The sequence below is a fragment of the Medicago sativa genome, chromosome 3 (genome assembly GCF_051527215.1).
Source record: "Medicago sativa cultivar Bolivia chromosome 3, Bolivia_mono, whole genome shotgun sequence".
NCBI classification, from domain to species: Eukaryota; Viridiplantae; Streptophyta; class Magnoliopsida; order Fabales; family Fabaceae; genus Medicago; species Medicago sativa.
The window spans coordinates 10,065,836-10,088,610 of record NC_140751.1 but is presented as its reverse complement, the minus strand read 5'-3'; the positions used below and the strand labels follow the sequence as shown (position 1 = coordinate 10,088,610).

General features: G+C 34.2%; 3 protein-coding genes across 3 annotated transcripts; all 3 read right to left on the bottom strand.

Moving 5' to 3' along the window:
* Positions 1-1,226: 1,226 nt before the first annotated feature.
* On the bottom strand, positions 1,227-2,510 carry LOC146935585 (F-box/kelch-repeat protein At3g23880-like). Its single transcript, XM_085749069.1, has one exon. It carries the CDS (start codon positions 2,508-2,510, stop codon positions 1,317-1,319), a length of 1,194 nt encoding a protein of 397 aa, XP_085605195.1. The 3' UTR covers positions 1,227-1,316.
* Positions 2,511-9,247: 6,737 nt separating this feature from the next.
* LOC146935584 (F-box/kelch-repeat protein At3g23880-like) lies at positions 9,248-10,602 on the bottom strand. The gene has a single exon (XM_085750745.1). It carries the CDS (start codon positions 10,600-10,602, stop codon positions 9,406-9,408), a length of 1,197 nt encoding a protein of 398 aa, XP_085606871.1. The 3' UTR covers positions 9,248-9,405.
* Positions 10,603-20,705: 10,103 nt separating this feature from the next.
* On the bottom strand, positions 20,706-22,122 carry LOC146935583 (F-box/kelch-repeat protein At3g23880-like). The gene has a single exon (XM_085750744.1). It carries the CDS (start codon positions 22,105-22,107, stop codon positions 20,911-20,913), a length of 1,197 nt encoding a protein of 398 aa, XP_085606870.1. The 5' UTR covers positions 22,108-22,122; the 3' UTR covers positions 20,706-20,910.
* Between the last annotated feature and the right edge of the window lie 653 nt (positions 22,123-22,775).

Here is a 22,775-nt window from a genome sequence, read left to right as displayed (position 1 = left end):
ATTGTTTCTATCCCCATCATAGTGCCATTTAACCCTTGCTTTTTCTTGCCACAAATCTTCTTCCATGTTTAGATCCTTCTCTAAATCTATCTTTGCCAGCTTCTCTTGTTGCATCGGAGTATCATTGGAGCCATATGCATTTATTTCTTGCTGTATGGTATCGAGAAAAAAAAACAACTTCATTGTATATATATCCAAAAAAAATTATTATTCCAAATTTTTAGTTCACATTTGAGTAATTTAAGTTTCTGACTTTATGCCAAACATAGGTGAACAAAATATTTGGGAGCTCCAAACTTATTTTATAAAATTGGAGCATTCATTGTTGTATGACCACATTTTCAAAAACTTAAAGGTAGAAGCGTACCTGATATTGTGTCTGGAAGTAAAAAATAACCGGGAAGTGGTCACAGATTTGAGTTTTTTAAGTGTTGAGCAGGACACAAATGCACATTCATTGATCCAAGATGGGTCAAATCTTTTTCACAGTGATGGACTAGTCATCTTTCATTAGACCAGTTGAAATTGCAACCTACAGATTGGTTAATTGGCGGTAGAGGCATGCAAATTGGTGCTGTGTGCAGATTGGTTAATAGGTACAAGAAGAGTTATGCCATATTGTTGTTTTAACAGATTAAATATATGAATCTTATGTAAATATTAATTGTTTACATACTGTGATTTAAAAAATGGTCTTGGGAAATTCTAAATGTTAAGGATAGTGCTTCCAATTTTAGTGACAAATAGAAGCATGCAACATTCTTTCCCAAAGTTAAAGACATCTTTTTATTCTTATTTCAAATGACAGGAACGCAGATTTAAATTATTTGTATAATATATGTACTTGTTTGTGGAAAAATTAAAAGAAGAAACCTTTCAGTTACATTGATCCTTATTATTTCTTCTCTTTTCTTCTCTTTTATGAATTGATTAATCCTATCAACCAACACAAATCTCACATGTATATTTAAAATTGCATCCAACGTTAATGTCATCAAACAAATGAAAATTTGTCTGGCACTTACAAGGGAAAATGCATTTGAAACAAAAAATAAAATCAACACAACATAATTTAGAAGGTATTCCATTTGGATAAAAAAAATTCTGTCATATAACACAATGTATGATTGTGATCTATCTGAAATGTAATGCAGAATGAGAGAACAAAAATCTCTAACAAGCAAATAATATAAATGAAAATAACAGCAATTTTTTAAGATGCGGAATCAATGGACCATGAATTAACACTAAACAGAAACCAACATAAATTTGCATTTGAATCTCATGCTCAAGTGACATAGCACCACATCGACGTCCTAGCATAGAGAACAAGGTGATATTAAACTTTCAACACAGACTTCTGGAACATTTAGGAAATTAGTAGACTTCAAAGTACGACTTCTGGGATCATAAAGAATTAAAGGCAAGTCATCCCCTATGAACTTCAACAACACTTGATTATCCTCAAAAATATATACCGCCTTGGCACGTACATAAGATTTAGTAAGTTCCCGCTTGTAAGGAATAGTAAACAATTTAGTCCAAGACTCTTGGTTTCCATATTCCTTCATAATCCAAATTTCATCACTGGAAGTCGTCGCACACAAGCAATCCCTCAAAACACCCAAAGCTGACAAGTCACACACATCTACCCCTCCAAAATTAGGGGGTAAAATCTTTTGATACGACTCATTCGCCAAATCAAAAGAAACAATAAACCATGAACTTACCTGGAACAATTCTTTAGTGAACAGCCAATTAATCGTGCCACTCACAAATTTCCCAGATCTCCACATGAGAGGAACAGGAAAACCGCCAAAAGGAACCTCCTGAATGCTTCTCCAAATACCAGTACCCAAAGTATGAACCTTTACTTCAGTTTTGTAGACCCAATTATTCTGACCAAGAAGAAAACTATCGGGCATAATGTAGTCAAGGACAACAACCACCTTGTAATTATCCTTTGAAGAATCATAACCGAAGCCAAACGACATGTGAATATGAGTACACACGTTTGGCTTTTGAAAAAGTGTTAACTCCTTGAATTTTCGAATAGAAGGGTTCCACAGTATAACCAAGCCTTTATAACCATCTGCAATACAAAGGATGCCGTCGCAAGAGTCAATGAAGTTATAATAATTTAACCGAGGATAATCTCCATTGAAATTGTTAGGAGAATACTCAAATTGTGTGAAGTTAGAGGTTATGTTTGTGAAAATAGAGTCGATTGGGTAAGATGTGAGAATGTACTTGCCCGAGTTGTGGGTGTAGAGTAAGAAGTGGAGGTTCCGAGTGGTCGACACTCGAAACTGCTTTTTAGCGAATTTAGGATCAGATATTAAAGATTTCCACGACTTGCAGACACATCGGAGTTGAAGCAAGAGTTTCACCGGTAGCCTACACAGAATTTCTGGAATGACATCGAAAGGAAGAACGGGAAGCGGCAGCACCTGAAGTGAAGATAGTACAACTGAGATTTGGTTGGTTATTTCCTCTCTGGTAAATGCCATCTCCGATTGTAGGTTTAAGCGAGTTGGAAACCTAACGAATGCAATACATAGAAACTTTCCTAAGTAGTAGCGTTTCGTAACAATATTTCCGAAGTATTTGTTTGCTTATCTAGAAAGAAAACAATCTACCAAAACAAAAGAAGAAAGAAAACAAAAAATATTTCCGAATCAGAGTTGGAACCGAAGTGTTTGTTTTAAAGTTATAAAGTGGGTTAGTATCAAAGATTATTATTTTATTAATTCCCACTTTCATTTTTGTTTTCTTAGACGAAGTGACAAGCACCACCTAAACTCACAAACAACTTTATGGTATGTGTTAAAATATGAATGACAATGTCAGTCTAGCAATATCGTCATCGTTATGAATATTATAAGTGGATGTCCATATAGCAATTGGGTTATTGGATTATACTATTAGTTTATTGGGTCATACTGTGCTTGTTCCCCAAGTCATTGATGTTTGTTCCTCATGTCGTTGTATTTCCCTATAATTAGAGTTCATATGTAACCTAATTATACACTACAAGATAATAGTATAATATTTCTCTCTCTTCTCTATCATCCTCTCATTCTCTTTTTTTTCTTCTTATTTCCTTACTTTTATAACAGGCGTGTTATTTTAGTTGAGATAAATCCTACGAACTTCCCCTATCATTTGTGCTAATTAAACAATGATCTTTGTAAATATTCAAAATTTCATTTTAGTTCGTATAAAATAAGATACATTTTTTAGTCACTGTAAAATTTTCTGTCAGCATTTTTAGTCCCTGTAAAATTTTCCATCATCAACATTTTTAGTCCCTGTTAAAATTTTCCATGAACATTTTTTGTCCCTAAAATGCTAAAGGAAAATGTAATAAAAACTAAAAAGTGTGATTTTATTTTGTAGGAACTAAAAACAAATTTTGAATATTTATAGAGACCATTAACTTAATTAACCCATTTTAATTGTAGTGTGTTTAATTTTTTTTATAATCATGTTGATTGCATGTACAAGAAAAAGTTGAAATAAGGACAGAAAATAGATACGAAAAAAGAAAAAACTGTCATATGCGTTTGTTTCAAGTTATCTTTGTAGATTCGTGAATAAAATGATAGAAATATACATGTGTATATTTGTTGCAAGTATACTAAATTTTATTCTCGGGTAGAAAATGTTCTTGGGAATAGAAAAAAAATGCAAAGAAAAGAGTGGGAATAAAGTTCTCATGAGGATAAGAATAAATTCATGTGTAACACCTATTATAATTCCTATTTTTAAGGTTCTTAAGAATATTTTTTTATTTTTTGGTCAGATAGCCTAGTGGCTAGAATTCACCTTATAAGGTGAACAAGTGGGGTGTACGGGGTTCGAACCCCGGCCTCTGCATATAATAATGCATTGTCCTACCAACTGAGCTAAGCTCACGAGACATATTATAATAATGCATTCACCCTAAGAATATTATCAACTGTAATAGTATATGATATGTTCACTCATATTAAATTTATATCAAAGTAATATGGAAGTATGAATGGATATGAGTCGATGAGTGGAACTCTTCTGAGCACGAGTCGACTCAATAGAATTTGATACTGCTTAAATCTTGATTCAAATTCGATATGAAATTTTTTGTCTCGAGTTTGATTTGTTTAAAGTTCATGAACTACTCAGTTTGACTCGATAGATTTATTCTGTTAGCACTAACGTGACTTGGTTGTAGAAGTAGTTAGTGTCGAGATTCCTAAAGGAACACGAATATTGTCCATTAGCTTTAGGATACTCTAAGACAAATAAAGCTTGACGGTCAAGAAAAGTTAGTTAGGGTGAGCAACAGGCGACAAATCTATCTACATATGTAAGAATACCAGCGGAATTTCCTAAGGATTCATGACAGAAAATGAAAAAGGAAAAGAAAAACACTTTCGCAGGAAAAACCGCAGCAAATCTATCTGCGGATTTTCATGCGGTGTTGGGAACCGCAGGAAACATGTCCAGAGCAATAAGTACCACAGGAAATTCCTCAGGAAGTCCTGCGGATTATTTTCCATAGGAAAATCCGCAGGTAAAGCAAGAATTTCTAGTAGTGCATGAAGTTAAACCCTTACCTTTTCTAAGTCTAGTATGCGAGGATCCACTGTAATACGATGTCAAAAGGTTATGAAGGGCATTAGAATGCTTAAATATAAGGATATGGTAGTTGACTTAATTTAAGTTGGAAGGTGTAGTATATGACTAGTTTGATACATTTATATGTGGAAAATAAGGGGATCACCTCTGTTAGAATGAACTGTGATCTCTTGATTGTTTACTTTGAGAAAGTGTTGAGGATAGATTACCTCGCGTGTGTGAAAGATTAGAACAGACTGAGGATATATGAATTTCATAGTACTAAACCTGTTTTATAGAGATTCAAGGCAAGATCCTCAACCTATCATTGAAGATATGCATTTCAAGTGGTTGATTAGAAAATTAAGGGAATACTTAATTCAATTTGTGGTTGGATCTAATTGTATAGGTTTCAAGGTTGACACTTCAGATTAGGCAACATATGCTTGAGATAGGTAGTAAACCAGATTCTCGTAAAAAACGAGTTGAATGATTAAAGTGATTATTCTTAACATTGTGGTGCAGTTATATTTGGTCATTAGGAACAACAAATATCAATATCACAAATGGATGATTCTAGTAGGCAAACTTTTTAGCACAATGCAAAGTTGTAAAATAAATCAAGGGGCATATAGATAATCCATTTTTCCTTACAGTAATTTTGATTCTACGTTGGTTGATTCGACTCTGGAAATATTTTGTCTCAAAGATGGTAAAATATGCTTTCAACGCGGTCAAGTATGTCATATTAGGAGGGATTGTTCTTCGCTGCTACAACACAACCATCACCTAGTCATCATGCAATAACACCAATAACTTAGACTGTTATAACAAGGTAGTGATAGTTGAGACTCAGGGTAATTGTTTTACTCCTTTTGAAAAAATGTGGTCGGGTACCATATAATTTAACCTCAGATGTAATAATAAGTTATTGAAAATATGTTGTAAAGGAAAATTGGTTTCATTATGGATATACAAGCGAGTAAAGAAGAATTATAAAGAGTTAAAAAAATGTGTGGGTTTCCTAATGTTTGTCCTGAACAATTTGTTGGATTGCAACCTGATAGAGATTGAATTCTCTATAGACTTGTTTCCTAACACTCAGCAACATCCATACCTCTTTATCAAATGGCCTAGCAAAACTTTATGTGTTAAGGGAACAATTACAAGATTTTCTCAACAAGAGCCTTATTCTCCCAAATTCTTTTTCCTGGGGAGTACTGATATTATTTCTAAGAAAGAAAGATGGACCCATGTGATTATGTGTGGTTTATAGACAACTGAATAAGATGGCAGTAAAGAGTAAATATCATTTACCCTGCATTGATGAGTTGTTTGATCAACTTCAAGGAACTTAGTGTTTTTCTACGATTTATTTGAGGTATGGGGATCACTAAAAGAAGATTTAAGAGGGAACATACACCAAAGACAACTTTTCGCACATGCTACGAGTATTGTGAAATTCTGGTTATACCTTATGGGCTTACTGATGTTCCACCAACTTTTATGAATTTGATGAATCAGGTTTTAAACCATTCGTGGATCATTTTGAATACAATTCATTGATGATATTCTTGTCTGTTCGAAGAGTAAAGAGAGACATGTTCAAAACTATCCAACACGTGATTTGAATATGGAAGTTGTGAATTTAGATTAGGAGGCATCATCTATGTGGCAAGACCGTTGAGAGTTGTAATACTGACCAAGAGAGTCTTAAGTATATCTTTCAACGTAGTGATTTAGTGGATGGGGCACTCTTGAAATTTTTGGATTGCACAGACTTATATCACCTTGGAAAGAAAAATATTGTTGTAGATGCTTTGAGTAGGAAGTCCCTGAGTAGTGTTGTTCAGTCGGTATTAAAGAGGTTTGTAATTAAAGAATTTCAGGAAATTGTTAAAATCAAAAAGTATTTTAGAAATAATCTTGAATTTGAAGTTAGCAATAGTTATTGGTCTGAATTGGTTTATTGTATCTGCATTTGGAGTTTTTGGAATCAACACTACATTGTTTGCATTCAAATTTGGCAGGATCCATTTTGATGAAAAAAAATTCAAGAACAATTTCAGAAACACCTTCTTTGATTATCTTCCAGTATGTTGGAAAGAAAAATGTTCCAAAACCATCTGGCCCAGGAGCACCTCTTTGTTCATTGAGAAAACAATATTTCTAATTTCATTTATGGATGGCATTAAAGTGAGTAACCAACATTATCTCGTACTTCATTACTACAAGTGAAAAGAGATGTAAAATGAGAAACTGCATGATTTGCAATTTGGTTAGGATCAGTGATAGTTGTATCTTCAATCTTCAGAGAAGTAATCTTCCTATAAGTTTGTTTGATTTGAGCAGTTTTGTGAAAGAAAGCGGTGTTTCTATCCCCATGATAGTGCCATTTAACCCTTGCTTTTTCTTGCCAAAAGTCTTCTTCCATGTTCAGATCCTTCTCTAAATCTATCTTTTCTAGCTTCTCTTGTTGCATCAGAGTATCATTGGAACCATTTGCATTTATTTCTTGTTGTAAGGTATCAAGCTTTGCAGGAGAAAAAGCACCTTCATTGTGTATATTTCCAAAACCATTTTTATTGCAAATTTTTCGTTCACATTTGAGTAATTTAAGTTTCTGACTTTATACAAACATAGGTGAACAAAAAAATTGGGAGCTCCAACCTTATTTTATAAATTGGAGCAGTCATTTTTGTAAGACCACATTTTCAAAAACTTAAAGTTAGAAGGTACCTGTTATTTTGTGTTTGAGTTTGGTAAGTGTTGAGGACACAAATGCTCATTCATTGAGCCAAGATGGATTACAAATCACTCTGTCTAATCTTTTTTTCAGTGTGATGGACTCCTCTTCTTTCATTATACCATGCGAAATTGCAACCTGCAATATGTAAGTAAAGTAAATTATTTCTGTCAGATTGCAAACTCCTCCATATGCAATCTTGCAGGTTAAATCACTCTCGGATATTGTACTCTATCATGAGAAAGCTATTAGTTCTCATACTGACGAGTACTGCATTTGGCCTGTTGGTGATGGCGGAAATATATAATTATATTAGTTCCCGTTGGTAATGTATTATATTAGATGTTTCATAATGTACTTAATTGCATGTTTAGTTAATCTCATCTTAGTTGTTTATCATCATTTAGAAATTGCGACATGCGGACCGTAAGTCAGGGACATTTTATAGCCAGCTTGTATTCTGCTCCTCTTGCAGGTTCGATCTCGGTTTTACTCCATGGTTTAATAATCCCCGTTTTGCTCCTTTCTCTGTTATCAATGATGTTGCCTTCAAATTGATTTTTCAAGTGTCTTTGCCTTTGTATTGATCTTCATTTAACAAACAATGAGTTAATGAATCCATGCTAAGCTTTCCTTCTAGCGCAGAAGGGTTTGCATCTGGTCATCAATCTTCATTTCTATTTTTGTCAATTGATTTAAACTACCTTTGAAAGTATTTAGATGTTCGATATGTTTTGACCGTATGAGTACTCCAACTTCACCAGTCGTCTAAGAAGGTGTGCATTATTTCTGGGCGTCTTCTTTTGAATCAATGGTTCAAGCTCTGTCCATAAATCATATGAATTGCTATAAGTGGATACATGCTCGAACAAGCTTCAATCAAAGTAATTTCGGATCATAGCTCCAAATTACTATTATTTTCCATAGCACTTACATAATGTCAAAATGATGGCTTGGAATTGGTTGAAAGCTAAAGCTACAGGTTGTAATTACACATTGTCACAGTGTAAGTTAGAACTGGTCTGCTACTTTTAGTCAATTACTTAGTATTGGGGAGTAGTTAATTGTTGTGTCAGGATAAGGCTTAGGTCTGTGGGTTCAGCACTTGAACGCTGCTAAGTGGAAACGAAACCTGAAAACAAGATGACAAAAAACACATAACAGCGATGGCAGAAAAACCGCCAACACCTTCCAGGGAATCCAAAAGCACCAGAGCACAGCATCAACAAGAAGTTTGATACACATGGTTGTAATCTTTGTTTGATGATAAATATTCTATCTTCATGCCACTTTTGCAAAATTAAGCTTACAACTACTCTTTTCAATTAGTTAGACCTAATTAGCAAGTTGTTTGGGTGTTATAATAAGTTCCACTACAGATTTACGGTTAACAAATCATGTAGTATATCTTATGTCTTTGAAATGCAATAAGCTAGCTTGTTATTCAACAAAACAAAAACAGAAAAATAAGCAAATCTAGCAAGTTAATAATGATTAAAATGCAATAGTTAACTCTTGAGACACTACACTATCTTAGTTGATAGAAAACCAGTTCAGTATATGTAATTCATTTGGCTCGACATTCCTATAACTTCGTCATTCTTTATATTGTCCGTTATAACAATCGTGATATCTTAATTCATAATCTTTTGTGCAAGATTTGTCGCAAACATTATAAAATTTATGCATCCTTGAGCATACATTGCAAAAAATAAAAATTAGACTGCCTTTTAAAAACATCTAAATCATAATTTGAATTATAGAAAATCAAACGAAGAACCATATAGCACAATGCATAATTGTGAGATGAGAGAACCATATAGCACATTATATTAAATGTAATGTATGATGAGAGAACAAAAACCTCTAATAAACAAATAATATAAATGAAAATGACAGAAATTTCTGAAGCTGCAAAATCATTCGTCCATTAATTAATAATCCATGGAGTAACATTACATGCAACCAAAACGAGTACAAAATAAATAATATAAACAGAAATTAACATATAGGTTGCGATTGAATCTTATGTTTAAGTGACATAACACCACATCTACATCCTAGCAAAGAGAACATGGTGATATTAAACTTTCACCACAGACTTCTGGAGTATATTTGAAGTTAATAGCCTTCAAGGTACCTCTCCTGGGATTGTAAAGAACCAAATTCAAGTCAAAATCATTCATAAACTTCAGCAACACTTGATCATCCTCAAAAGCATACAATGCCTTCGCAAAGACCTCGGGTTTAGAAGGATCTCTCATGTAAGGAATAGTGAACAATTTAGTCCAAGACTCTTTATTTCCATATTCCTTCATAATCCAAACATCATTACCATAAGTCGTCACACACAAGCAATCCCTCAAAACACTCAAAGCCGACAAGTTACACACATCCACCCCTCCCAAATCAGGAGGTGAAATCTTTTGATATGACTCCTTCGCCAAATCAAAAGAAACAATAAAGCGTGGACATTCCGATGATTCTTTAGAGAACAACCAATTAATTGTGCCACTCACAAATTCCCCCTTCATAACTGGAACAGGAACACCGCCAAAAGGATACTCATGAATACTTCTCCAAATACCAGTACCCAAAGTATGAACCTTTACTTGATTTTTGTTAATAAAACTGTAATCCTTATCATGAACAACAACCACCTTGTAATTATCATTTAAGGAATCATAGCCGAAGCCAAACGCCTTGAGAGTATGACCACTCAGCTTTTCATAAAGGGGCAACTGCTTGATTTTTTTTGTGGAAGGGTTCCACAATATAACTAAGTCGTTGTGATTGTCTGCAATACACACAATGCCGTTGCAAGAGCCAATGATGCCATAAAGTTTTCCATAACTCCGAACTTCATTAGGAAGGTTATACTCAGATTGTATGAAGTTAGAGGTTATGTTTTTGAAAATAGATTCGAGTGGGTAAGATGTGAGAATGTACTTTTGTGACCAACGGCTGTAGTTTAGGAAGTAGAGGTTCCGAGCTATGGACGCACGGAGTTGTTTCTTGACGAATTTTGGATCGGATATTAGAAAATTCCATGACTTGCAAACACATCGGAATCGAAGGATGAACTTTACCGGTAGCCTACATAGGATTTCTGGAATGACGTCGTAAGGAAGAGTTGGAAGTGAATCGTTATAACGGCGGTGATTGGGGGAAGGTGGTACAACCGAGAGCTGATTGTTGATGGATGTCATATCCACGGAGCTGTTGTGATCGTGACTCTCTCCACCTGAAGAACCCATAAAACCTTAAACCTAATGAATGCAATATATAGAGACGTTCCAAAACGTTTTGTGACTCTGTTCGATTTCCGTAAACAATTTTTAAGAGGTTAAATAGTTATTTTTTTTATATTTTTTTTAAGGTAAAAAGTTTTTCGCTAACTATACAACCTAATGTTTTTTATTAAGTAGAATATCTTTTGTTTAAAGGTGTTGTAGTATGCCTTCGTGAGCTTAGCTCACTTAATAATGTTTTTTATTAAGTAGAATATCTTTTGTTTAAATGTGTTGTAGTATGACTCAAAATTTGATAGATGAAGAATATTGTTGCTAAAAATATAAAAGATTTGTTTCAAATATATTTTGTGTTGAAAATATATTTATGGACAATATATATATTTGTGTACCGTATGAAGGACGATTTGATGCAAATATATTTTGAAAGGGAATATTATATTTTTGATGCAAATATTTTTTCACTGAAGGAAAAAGAAAAAACGTATCTTCAGTGTGATATTCGTTCCAAATTTATGAGTTATATTTCTCTATAAATATAGACCTTGTATCAAAGTAAACCTTGAGATAAAGGGGACTGAAACAATGGTTTAGAAGTCAACAAGAAAACTAACGTTTGTGTAGAGTTTGCTCTTGGCACCAAACACTAGGGTTGGGGTTGATTCATTTTGGGAAACATTATTAGGATTCAGTCTCTTGGTCACTGGAAGAGATTGAGACTTTGGGTAGAATTAGGCGGGAGACTTATTCTTTAACCCATTGATAGCTCTTTTGTAAAGTTACCCATCATTATAGTGGAACGGAGTGCTGCTTTCTCCCCCAGACTAGGTCAGTTTTGGACCGAACTGGGTAAACAAATTTCGTGTGTTCTCCCTTTCTTTCTTTTTTTTTGGTAGAAAAAGAGGGTTACGCCCAAAAACGAAAAAACACTAAAGAGTTACACGAATATTCCTAGGCATGCAAGCCCCAGAAATGTCATCACAAATGAGACTTAAGATCCCACTAGGAGGAGTCTCCATAACATGAATGTTAAAAGAGTCCAAAGAGAAGCTAAAATTAGCCATCCAATCAGCACTTTTATTTCCCTCCCGCCAGGTATGATTGAAATGCACCTGCCAGTTCAACTTTAAAAGGTCTTGTATGCGGCGAATCAAGGTGGGTGGGTTCCCATTAATTTTAACTTTCCTTGTGATCATGTCAACCAAAGTTTTTGAGTCACTTTCCACTTGAAGATTGTGGAAACCTTGTCTCCAAGCAAGCTGCATTCCCAAGTACATTCCCCACATTTCAGCACAGAGAGCATCACAGGTTCCAATTTTTTGTGAGTAGCCTTTAATCCATCTGCCATCTGAGCTTCGAAAGAGTCCACCACAACCAGCAAGACCTGACGAATCTTTGTATGCTCCATCACAATTAAGTTTAACCCACCCCTCCTGAGGTCTTTTCCAACCAACGAAAATAGTGTCACATTGGCAAACATTAAGAGGATGTTGCGTGTATTTGTCTATATTTTCAACCATCTTGAGAATCATGTAAGTGTGGTCAGTTGGACGTTGAAAATCATCCTCAAAAATAGCTTTGTTCCTCCATATCCATATCTGCCAGCAAGCCACCATAAAAATTGTGCTCCATTTTTTATGCTGAATATCATGCAATTGATGATTGATATTCTTGAAGATCCAGTCCCTGCAATCAAAAGAAGAAAAAAAATTAGATATTTGATTCGAAGGGACTAACCTTATCCATATTTGGGTTGATAATGGGCAATCCCTTAACACATGAATAGTGGTTTCAACATCTTTGTCACATCCAGAGCATATGGGAGAAGCTCCAACACCCCATTTACTCCTACGGTAATTAGTGAGCAACCGCTCATGAGCCGCCATCCACATAAAAGTTTGAATTCTATGTGGTCCTTTCCAACTCCACAAGGCCTTCCAATCTCCCTGAATGGGTTGAGCTCTAGAATTTTGAGAATCATAGGCACTTTGAATTGTGAAATCCTTAGTGTTGGTTCCTCCCCAACCAATATTGTCAAGTCCATCAGTGTCTTTAGGTGCAGGGATAGCAAGAACCTGTAAAGCAAAGGTAGACGGTAAGTTAGAATTAAGGAAATTAAAATCCCACTCTCCTGAGGGGGTTACCACGTCCTTCACATGGAGAGTTGTGTCAATAAAAGTTTGATTAGTGATGGACATAAGAGAAGTTCCACTAGGAGTCCATTTATCCATCCAAAAATTAATATTGTTACCATCGCCCAGCTGCCACACAATATTTTGCTGAAATTGTTCCCAAATACCTGTTAAAGCTTTCCACAAAGGAGAATCATAAGATTTAGAATCTACGGCTACCCTAAGATCTTTATTCCTTCCATACTTACTATATAGAACTTTACACCATAGGTCATCAGGCTTGGTGATTAGATTCCAAAGCATCTTCATAAGAAAAGCGTCATTGATATGATGGGGTCTCTTAATGCCTAGGCCACCCTCATTCTTAGGAAGACAACAAATGTCCCATCCCACAAGATGGGGTTTGCGAGATTGGTCAGTGTCTCCCCATAAAAAGCTCCTTTGAATTTTTTCCATCTCGTTACAAAGGATTTTAGGGAGCTTAGCATACTGCATATGATAATATGGTATAGAGCTCAAAACTGATTTAGATAAAGTAAGTCTACCGGCAAAACTCAAGCATTGTTGCTTCCAACCACTTAGTCTGTTTTGAATTTTGTCAATGACGTTTTGAAACTTTCCCCTAGTAGCTCTACCTGAACTGATGTTTGCCCCCAAATATCTACCCATATTATTGACATGTTTATAACCTGTATGTTGTAAAATGTCCTCCTTGAGTTGTTGATCGACATTTTTAGAGAAGTAGATCTCAGTTTTCTGGCTATTGATCTTTTGCCCTGAAGCTTGGCAGAAAAGGTCAAGACAATGCATAATACAATGTGCTTGCTCAATAGAAGCCTCTGCAAACAAAAGAAGATCATCAGCAAAAAGAAGATGAGATATTTGAGGGCCAGACCTACCTGCACGCATGGGTTTCCAATATTGGGCATCAACCTGATCTGCAATAATATGAGATAACCGCTCCATACAAATGACAAAAAGATAAGGAGACAAAGGATCTCCTTGCCTAATACCTCTCGAAGGAGTAAACATATCTGTTTTCTCGCCATTCCATAAAATTTTGAAAGAGGGAGAAGAAATGAAATGTTGAATAATATTAATTAAATCAGAGGGAAACTTACATTCGTTGAGACAGTTTTTCACAAAATTCCAATTAAGACGATCATAAGCCTTTTCAAGATCAATTTTAATGGACATAAACATCTTATTACCTTTCATCCTAGCCATAGAATGCACCATTTCTTGAGCCACTATAATGTTATGGTGTATGGTACGCCCTGGAATAAAGCTGGACTGATAGGGAGAGATAATCTTATCTAACATAGGCTTAATTCTATTCACAATAACTTTAGTAATAATTTTATAAACAACATTACACAAAGCTATAGGACGAAATTGAGAAACATATTCAGGTTTGTCAACTTTTGGAATTAACACAAGCAAAGTATTATTAATCGAATAAATTAGAGAAGGATTAACCCAAACCTGTTTAACATACTGAAAAAGAGAGTCACCCACAGTGTCCCAACACTGTTGAAAAAATAAAGCAGGGTAACCATCTTCTCCAGGAGATTTCAGAGGCCCCATGTCAAAAAGAGCTTTCTTACATTCAACAGACCGGACAATAGCACTTAAAGCATTGTGATGAGCTTCCATGTTCGTTGGGTAAGTAGTCCAAGAAACAACCGGATCACGAACATCTTTATCCTCTTTAAAAAGGTTGATATAGAAATTACGGACCAACTCTCTGAGACTTTCTGGCTCCTCGACCCAAGTTCTTACCTCCTTTCGAAGAGAAATGATTTTATTATGTCTTCTCCGGACAATGGTTTTGGAATGATAATACTTAGTATTGCGATCTCCATCACTAATCCATTGACTCCTAGATTTTTGAAACCAAAGACACTCTTCCTGATAAAGGGTGACAGCAAGTTGATTTTGCAACTCTTTTTCCAAATTCTCAAGAAAAGTGCTATAACCATAGTTGGAGCTATTTTGAATACCATTAAGTCTACTCAAAATCTCTTTCTTTCTTTTAAAGATGTCGCCAAAGGTTTCTTTGTTCCATTTTTTGAGATGAGTTGTAAGATTGTTGAGGCTTTGAACAATATCTATCTCTTTCTCCCACTTGGAACTCAAAAAATCATTAAACTCAACATGTGAAGTCCATGCAGCCTCAAAACGGAAAGGACGATTTTTGTTATTAGTAGCTTCCCCCTCTGTTAGAATAATAATGGGATGATGATCTGATTGAACCCTTGGAAGAACCTTAGCAAAACCTTCATGATACTTAATTCTCCAATCAACATTACAGAGGACACGATCAAGTTTTTTGAAAACTCTATCCATCCCATTCCACTTAGGACCTCTCCAAGTAAAACGCGTCCCTGCGGTAGTGACTTCGAGAAGATTACACTCATTGATCCAACTATTGAAATTGTGGCATTTTCTGAGATCTGCTGGTGCACCTCCTTTCTTCTCATCAGGATAAGCAATTTCATTAAAATCACCCATCATAAGCCATATGGTTTGTTAACAGAAGTAGCAAGTTGTCGTAGCGACAACCAAGTATCTTGTCTCTCACTCTCTCTAGGGCTAGCATAAGGATCTTTCTTTCTTTCTCTCGCTGTTTTCTACTTTTGGCTTGTGTTTATAACTGCCATACACTTTGTTTTGGTTGCTTGATTATTTTGCTCCACACATAAGTATTTTATTGGTGTGATTTTCATTGAATTCACAACAAAAGGTATCATCTTATAATATTTTTATATTTTTCAAAAATACTAAAATAATCTTTTGTCCATCAAACATCGTATATGATAAAAAAAAATTGTTCTACCTTATGTTGTTAAATCTTGTTCTATCTAATACATAACTTTTGCGAGATCAAACACAATCTTATACTCAAAGGTAAATTCTAACATGTGTTTTTGTGGTGTGTTTGCGAGTTGGTTTTTGGAGAAACAAACTTTAAATGGTAAGTCTATATTTTGATATATATATATAAAACATATAACAAAATCTTCCCTTAAGGTAACTTTGCAATATTTATATCTCATATTATTTGTCCTTCTAGAGTATCAACACTTCAGTTTTTTCTTCAATAACATACTTTTATTTATTGTATTTCAACCCACCTAACTACTCTACTAACTATTAATAAGAGTATTTTAATAAATATTTTACTAATGAAATCAACACAATTAGTTATTTTCTTAAAACTTGTGCAAAGCTCAAAAACACGAAAAGTGAGTCAACTGGAGTATTGTTTATGGAACTATTAGAGATACTACCTCAATCCTTTTTAATTGTTGCATTTGCAAGAAAATTTTATTCTTATTTAATTGTAGTTTTAAAAGTTCAATTATTCTTAAAAGTTCAAGATAACCAAGAAAAAATTCTAAATATTGTGCATATCTCTCTAATTGTTTTAAGCCAGTTTTCAGTGAGTCTTCCACTCTTTCTTCCTTTTGAACATTTATGAAGTCTTTTGTTTTTTTCTCTCATATATGTTCTTTTACTTTTAACTTGAAATTTTTAAAAATTACTACTCATCTTATTTATGGAATTAACTCTTCATAAAACCATTATTATAACTAACAAAATTTTGTTTAAATTTGAAGATAACAAGAAACAAACTTTGTTTCTTTGTTTAGAAAAACAAACTTTAGTTTTTCAAATATACAACATTAATTTATTCTCTATTTTTCGTAAGTTTCATAATTAGATAATAGATAGAAGCCGGAATAAGATTAACATCTTATTTTATTTTTTTTAAAGAGTTAATATCTTATTATTAAAAAGGTAAAAATAAACAGATTAGAAGAGGCTCTGCATTAGAGTATGTTTGTTTTATGTTTTAAATAGAAAAAAAAGATATATAGTTGTTTACATTTTTTTTACCTTCATATTTGACTAAAAAGATATAAAGTTGGAGGAGAGAATTCAACCTCACAGGTTTTCTGACGGAAGGAGATCAGTGTTAAACTTAGTTCCTATAACGACGAACAAGTAATAGCTGAAATAACGACGAAAAATAGAGACGAACAAGTAAAATTGGTCATAAGATATGGTGTAGTAAAAAACGTGTATAATAATAATAATGTAACTGTTTCGTATATTTCGGACATGGCTGTGTAAAATAAGATGATGACTGTTATTGCTAACTAAACCTAGGAAAAATTATTGTTTTCTTAGTTTTTGTTCAATTCAAGGTCTTGATGGGTTTACAAACGCTATTGTGGTCGCAACACCACCATTTTTTAATGTCTCTTTCAGTGCAACAACTATAGTTACATCTATGGACATATTTGACTACAAAATTCGTAACCATTGGTTACAAATTAAGGTTATTTTCAACAATGATGCGAAAGTCTTAGATGTATGGAGGTTGGTTGAAGGAAAATGGGAAAATGACTTATTCTAGAATCTTTTGATAGAATTGGATACGGTGAATTTTAGAGAAGATACAGATGATAAAGTAGTATGGAAGGAGGAGAAAAATGGAAAATATAGAGTTGAAAATAATAAATTTTAGTTGAAGAAAATAATACGTTACGTACATAGTAAGCCATTTTTGTTTTGCTAGATTCTGATATGTTCGTGTTGGAACAATCTTCCAAGTCCTTCCATTATTTTGTGGCAAACGATCTTTTGTAACAAGTCGTCGAGGTAAATGATTGTGGTGTAGAGGAATATGTTTTCTCAAGATTAGTGTCCTTATGTTCTTTAAATTTGGCAGAACATAGATACTTTAGAATTCCATTGTTGACTAAACTTAAGACTTTCTCTCATGGAATCTTAAGGGCGTCGATTCTTAGAAGAATATATTTGAATCAGAATGGAGATCAATGATATTGTGAAGATAACCTAAATACTACTATAAGAAAGCTTATCAATAGAGGAATGTTTGTTTTAGAGTTTGTTTCAGTTGATTTATTTGAGCTTATATACTGATTCATTTCAGCTTATTTGCATAAGCTCTCTAGGATAGTATATGAAAACAACTTATAGCTTATAAGAAAATGATTTGACTTTATTTTATCTATAGCTATCAAAATAGCTTATTCAGATGCTATAAGCTCTTTATTGAATTGTTGGTTTTTAATTCTTACATATTACAGGTTTCTGAGAAAGACTATTAGTATCATAGAAAGGACTGAGGCAAAGGGAGAAAGAGTTCTGTCGTTATGAAATATGTTCCGGACTAGGCAAAGGCGCAATCCGGACTACCTCAAGTGATGGCCTAATTCACGGATCCATTAACACTTGTATAATTTCCGCTAGAAAACTCTACACATTACGCCTATAAATATAAATCTGCCTCTCCAGGAAAGGGACATGTTATTCCATTACCTAGCACTCTCCTCAATCATTCATTAACTTGAGTGTTGCAGTGTTTGCACATACCCCAACCAACCTGTCAGACCATACTTCTCCGTCGACAATCTACTCGTGCTATCATTGATGTCAACACGGATCAAGATATAAAAGATTTAGTTGTGAATGGATCACATCTGGTTGTGTATTAATAGGAAGTAGTTCCAACGACAGAGTTATGTTTAAGAAGACATGTATGTATCATATCTAAAATTTCTTTGAAATGCAATAATAGGCTTGTAGCAAACATTAAAAAATAAATTATTCAAAAATAGATAAAACAGAATGTCTGACAAATTCAAAATGAGTAATATGAAATCTGAGTATGCTGACTAGTAAACCCTTCAGTCACATATATAGCTTACCTTAGATAAGGAAAATGCATTTTAAACAGAAAAGGTCACAGAACATAATATAGAATGTTTTCCAAATATTTAGATAAAACTCTCTATCAAATAATGAATTGACCATTAATCAACAACCACCTTGTATTTATCCATAAAAGAATCATAACCGAAGCCAATTGTCATCCTATAATGAGAAAACGCAGTCTTCTTTTTATAAAGGGGCAATTCCTTGAATTTTCTAATGTAAGGGTTCCACAATGTAACTAAGCCTATGGAACAATCTGTAATACACAGGATGCCGTTGCAATTGCAGTAGCCAAATAAGTGAGCAGCAGTGTTTCCACGAACTGTGTAAAGTCAGCGGTTATGTTGGTTAATTAAAACGGAATTGAGGGGATAAGATTTGAGTATATACATGTGTTAGTCGTAGGTGTAGCAAGAAGTGCAGGCGACGCGTGGTTGACAGATGTAGGTGCTTCTTGACGAAATTGGGAGAGATTAGATGATTCCATGACTTGCACACACATCGGAGTTGGAGGAGGAGCTTAACCGGTAGCCTACACAAAATTTCTGGCCTGAAGTCGAAAGGAAGCGTAGGAAGTTGAGGTGATGTTTGCTCCATCTCCGATTGTGGCTTTAGCCTAAACCCTAATGAATATAATATTTCATGCCGCTCTATGCAATTTCAGTAACAAAATTTCCGAAGCTGAGTGTGTCTTTGTTTGAAGCTATCATGTGTTTGTGTATATCAGGTTATTTTATAGATTTAAATCCATAGGTACTATTTCATAATTTTGTTATAAGTTGACCTATTTTTATTTATTTGTTTATAATAGAAATTTAGTGACGCGCCCAAGTTGAAAGCAGGAAGAGCTTTAGACTCAAATAGCGGTTACAAAGTTATTTACATTTACTTCAATCTTAAGACACAACAAAGATCAAACCACATACCTCTTTAGTGACACTAACGAAGCGTTTAACAGCTGTAGACTTATCATTATCTTATGATTAACCTTATTAGAAAGGAATATTCTTGTTAGATATTATCCTTTGTTGTTTACTGCATTTACTATATAACTGATGTAAGGGAACAATTGAAATCATCTATAAATCACACAATTTCCTTCTTATATCATTATTTTCATAGGAGGCCCTCTGTCCATGAATTCAGTGAAACCTAAACGTATCAGTCGATGATAATTCCATTGCGTGTTTGGGAATCATACTGTAATTCATGAACATGCTAATGTGATCTGACCAAATATGTAAGACTGCAATGATTTTTGCACAAACTTAAGTTTTATATGGATGTGGAATCGAAGCGGTAAGAAGTTTTATATGGATGTGGAATCGATGCGGTAAGTATTACGTAGGGGTCATCTGTGTGGTAGGATTTGACAGAAACTGATTAGATATGATTTAGTCGTAGCAGAGAAAAAACGGAGTTGATGGGAACATGTTTGGTTAATTGGCGGTAAAGGCTTGGAAATTGGTGCTGAGTGCAGATTGGTTAATAGGTACAAGAAGAGTTATGCCATATTGTTGTTTTAACAGATTACATATATGAATCATATGTAAATATTAATTATTTGACTGCAATTTTTATCATTATCAAGAATCATACTGTGAATTAAAAAATGGTCTTGGGAAATTCTACATGCTATTCCATTTTTAGTGACAAATAGCAGCATGCAACATTCTTTCCCAATGTTAAAGGCCTTTTTATTCTTACTTCAAATGACAGGAACGCAGATTTAAATTAATATATGTACTTGTATGTGGAAAAATTAAAAGAAGAAACCTTTCAGTTACATTGATCCTATCAATCAACACACATCTCATATGTATATTTAAGGTTGCATCCAATGTTAATATCATCAAACAAGTGAAATTTGTCTGGCACATCCAAAGGAAAATATGACAGGAACGCAGATTTAAATTAATATATGTACTTGTATGTGGAAAAATTAAAAGAAGAAACCTTTCAGTTACATTGATCCTATCAATCAACACACATCTCATATGTATATTTAAGGTTGCATCCAATGTTAATATCATCAAACAAGTGAAATTTGTCTGGCACATCCAAAGGAAAATGCATTTGAAACAAAAAAGAAATCAACACAACATAATTTAGAAGGTATTCCATTTGGGTAAATAAAATTCTGTCATATAACACAATGTATGATTGTGATCTACATGAAATGTAATGCATAATGAGAGAACAAAAATCTCTAACAAGCAAATAATATAAATGAAAATAACAGCAATTTCTTAAGATGCGAAATCAATGGACCATTAATTAACACTAACCAGTAAATAACCCGTCATCAAAACAAGTACACAATGCATAACATAAACTTTGATAAAAATAAAATAAAATAACTTAAACAGAAATTAACATAAAGTTTGCATTTGAATCTCATGCTCAAGTGACATAGCACCACATCGACGTTCTAACATAGAGAATAAGGTGATATTAAACTTTCAACGCATACTTCCGGAACATTTTGGAAATTAGTAGACTTCAAAGTATCTCTCTTGGGATCGTAAAGAATTAAAGGCAAGTCATCCCCTATGAACTTCAACAACACTTGATCATCCTCAAAAATATATACTGCCTTGGCACGTACATGAGAAGTAGTAAGTTCCCGCTCGTAAGGAACAGTAAACAATTTAGTCCAAGACTCTTGGTTTCCATATTCCTTCATAATCCATACATCATCACCAGAAGTCACGCACAAGCAATCCCTCAAAACACCCAAAGCTGATAAGTCACACACATCTACCCCTCCAAAATTAGGGGGTAAAATCTTTTGATACGACTCATTCGCCAAATCAAAAGAAACTATAAAGCATGGACATTTCCAGAATGATTCTTTGGTGAACAACCAATTAATCGTGCCACTGACAAATTTCCCGGATCGCTCCATGACAGGAACGGGAACACCGCCAAAAGAATACTCCTGAATGCTTCTCCAAATACCAGTACCCAAAGTATGAACCTTTACTTCAATTTTGTTGACCCAATTATTCTCGCTAATAGTAGGGTCTGGCATAACGTAGTCAATAACAACCACAACCTTGTAATTATCCTTTGAAGAATCATAACCGAAGCCAAACGACATGTGAACATGAGTAATCACATTTGGCTTTTGAAAAAGTGACAACTCCTTGAATTTTCTAATAGAAGGGTTCCACAGTATAACCAAGCCTTTATAATCATCTGCAATACATAGGATGCCGTCGCAAGAGCCAATGAAGTTATAATGATTGAACCAAGGATAATCTCCATCGAAACTGTTAGGAGAATACTCAAACTGTATGAAGTTAGATGTTATGTCTGTGAAAATAGAGTCGATTGGGTAAGATGTGAGAATGTACTTGCCCGAGCGATGGGTGTAGAGTAAGAAGTGGAGGTTCCGAGTGGTCGACACATGAAACTGTTTTTTAGCAAATTTAGGATCAGATATTAGAGAATTCCACGACTTGCAGACACATCGGAGTTGAAGCAAGAGTTTCACAGGTAGCCTGCACAGAACTTCTGGAATGACATCGAAAGGAAGAGCGGGAAGCGGCAACTTCTGAAGTGAAGGTGGTACAACCGAGAGCTGGTTGTTGATGGAAGTTATTTCCTCCGTGGTAGATGCCATCTCCGATTGTGGGTTTATGCAGAGTTGGAACCCTAACAATTGCAATATATAGAGGGTTAGCGTTTAGTAACAATATTTCCGAAGTGTTGTTTGCTTATCTTGAAAAAGAAAAATATATTTTTTGTCAAAAAAAAAAAGAAAGAAAAATAATTCTTTTTTTTTTTAAGGCCCAAAGTAGGTTAGTATCAAGATTTTTTTTTTTTTGAAGGATCAAGATTATTCTTTTTATCAAGTAGAATATGTTTGTTTTAAGTTATCTCGTGTAACCTTTTTGAAATAAAAAATAATTAATTCCTTCATTCATTTTTCTTTTCTTTACATAAACGAAATGACAAGCACCACCTAAACTCACACACGATTCTAAGGTCTCGAGTTCAAATATGAATGATGATGTCAGTCTAGCAATATCGGCATATTCTCCGTTTAGATAAATCTTACAAACTCCCCCTATCCTTTTAATTGTAGTTACTAATTAGGTGTTACCTGATAGGAATATTCTGTCATAATTGACTATAACTAGTTTCCTGTAATTATGTTGTATCATAATTAGTTAATTGACTAAACGTTACACAATAGTTGTATATATTCTATTCACATGAATGAGAAAGACAAACAATTCTATTATCTTACATGGTATCAGAGTTGTGTTGGTGATTTATTTTGAAGTG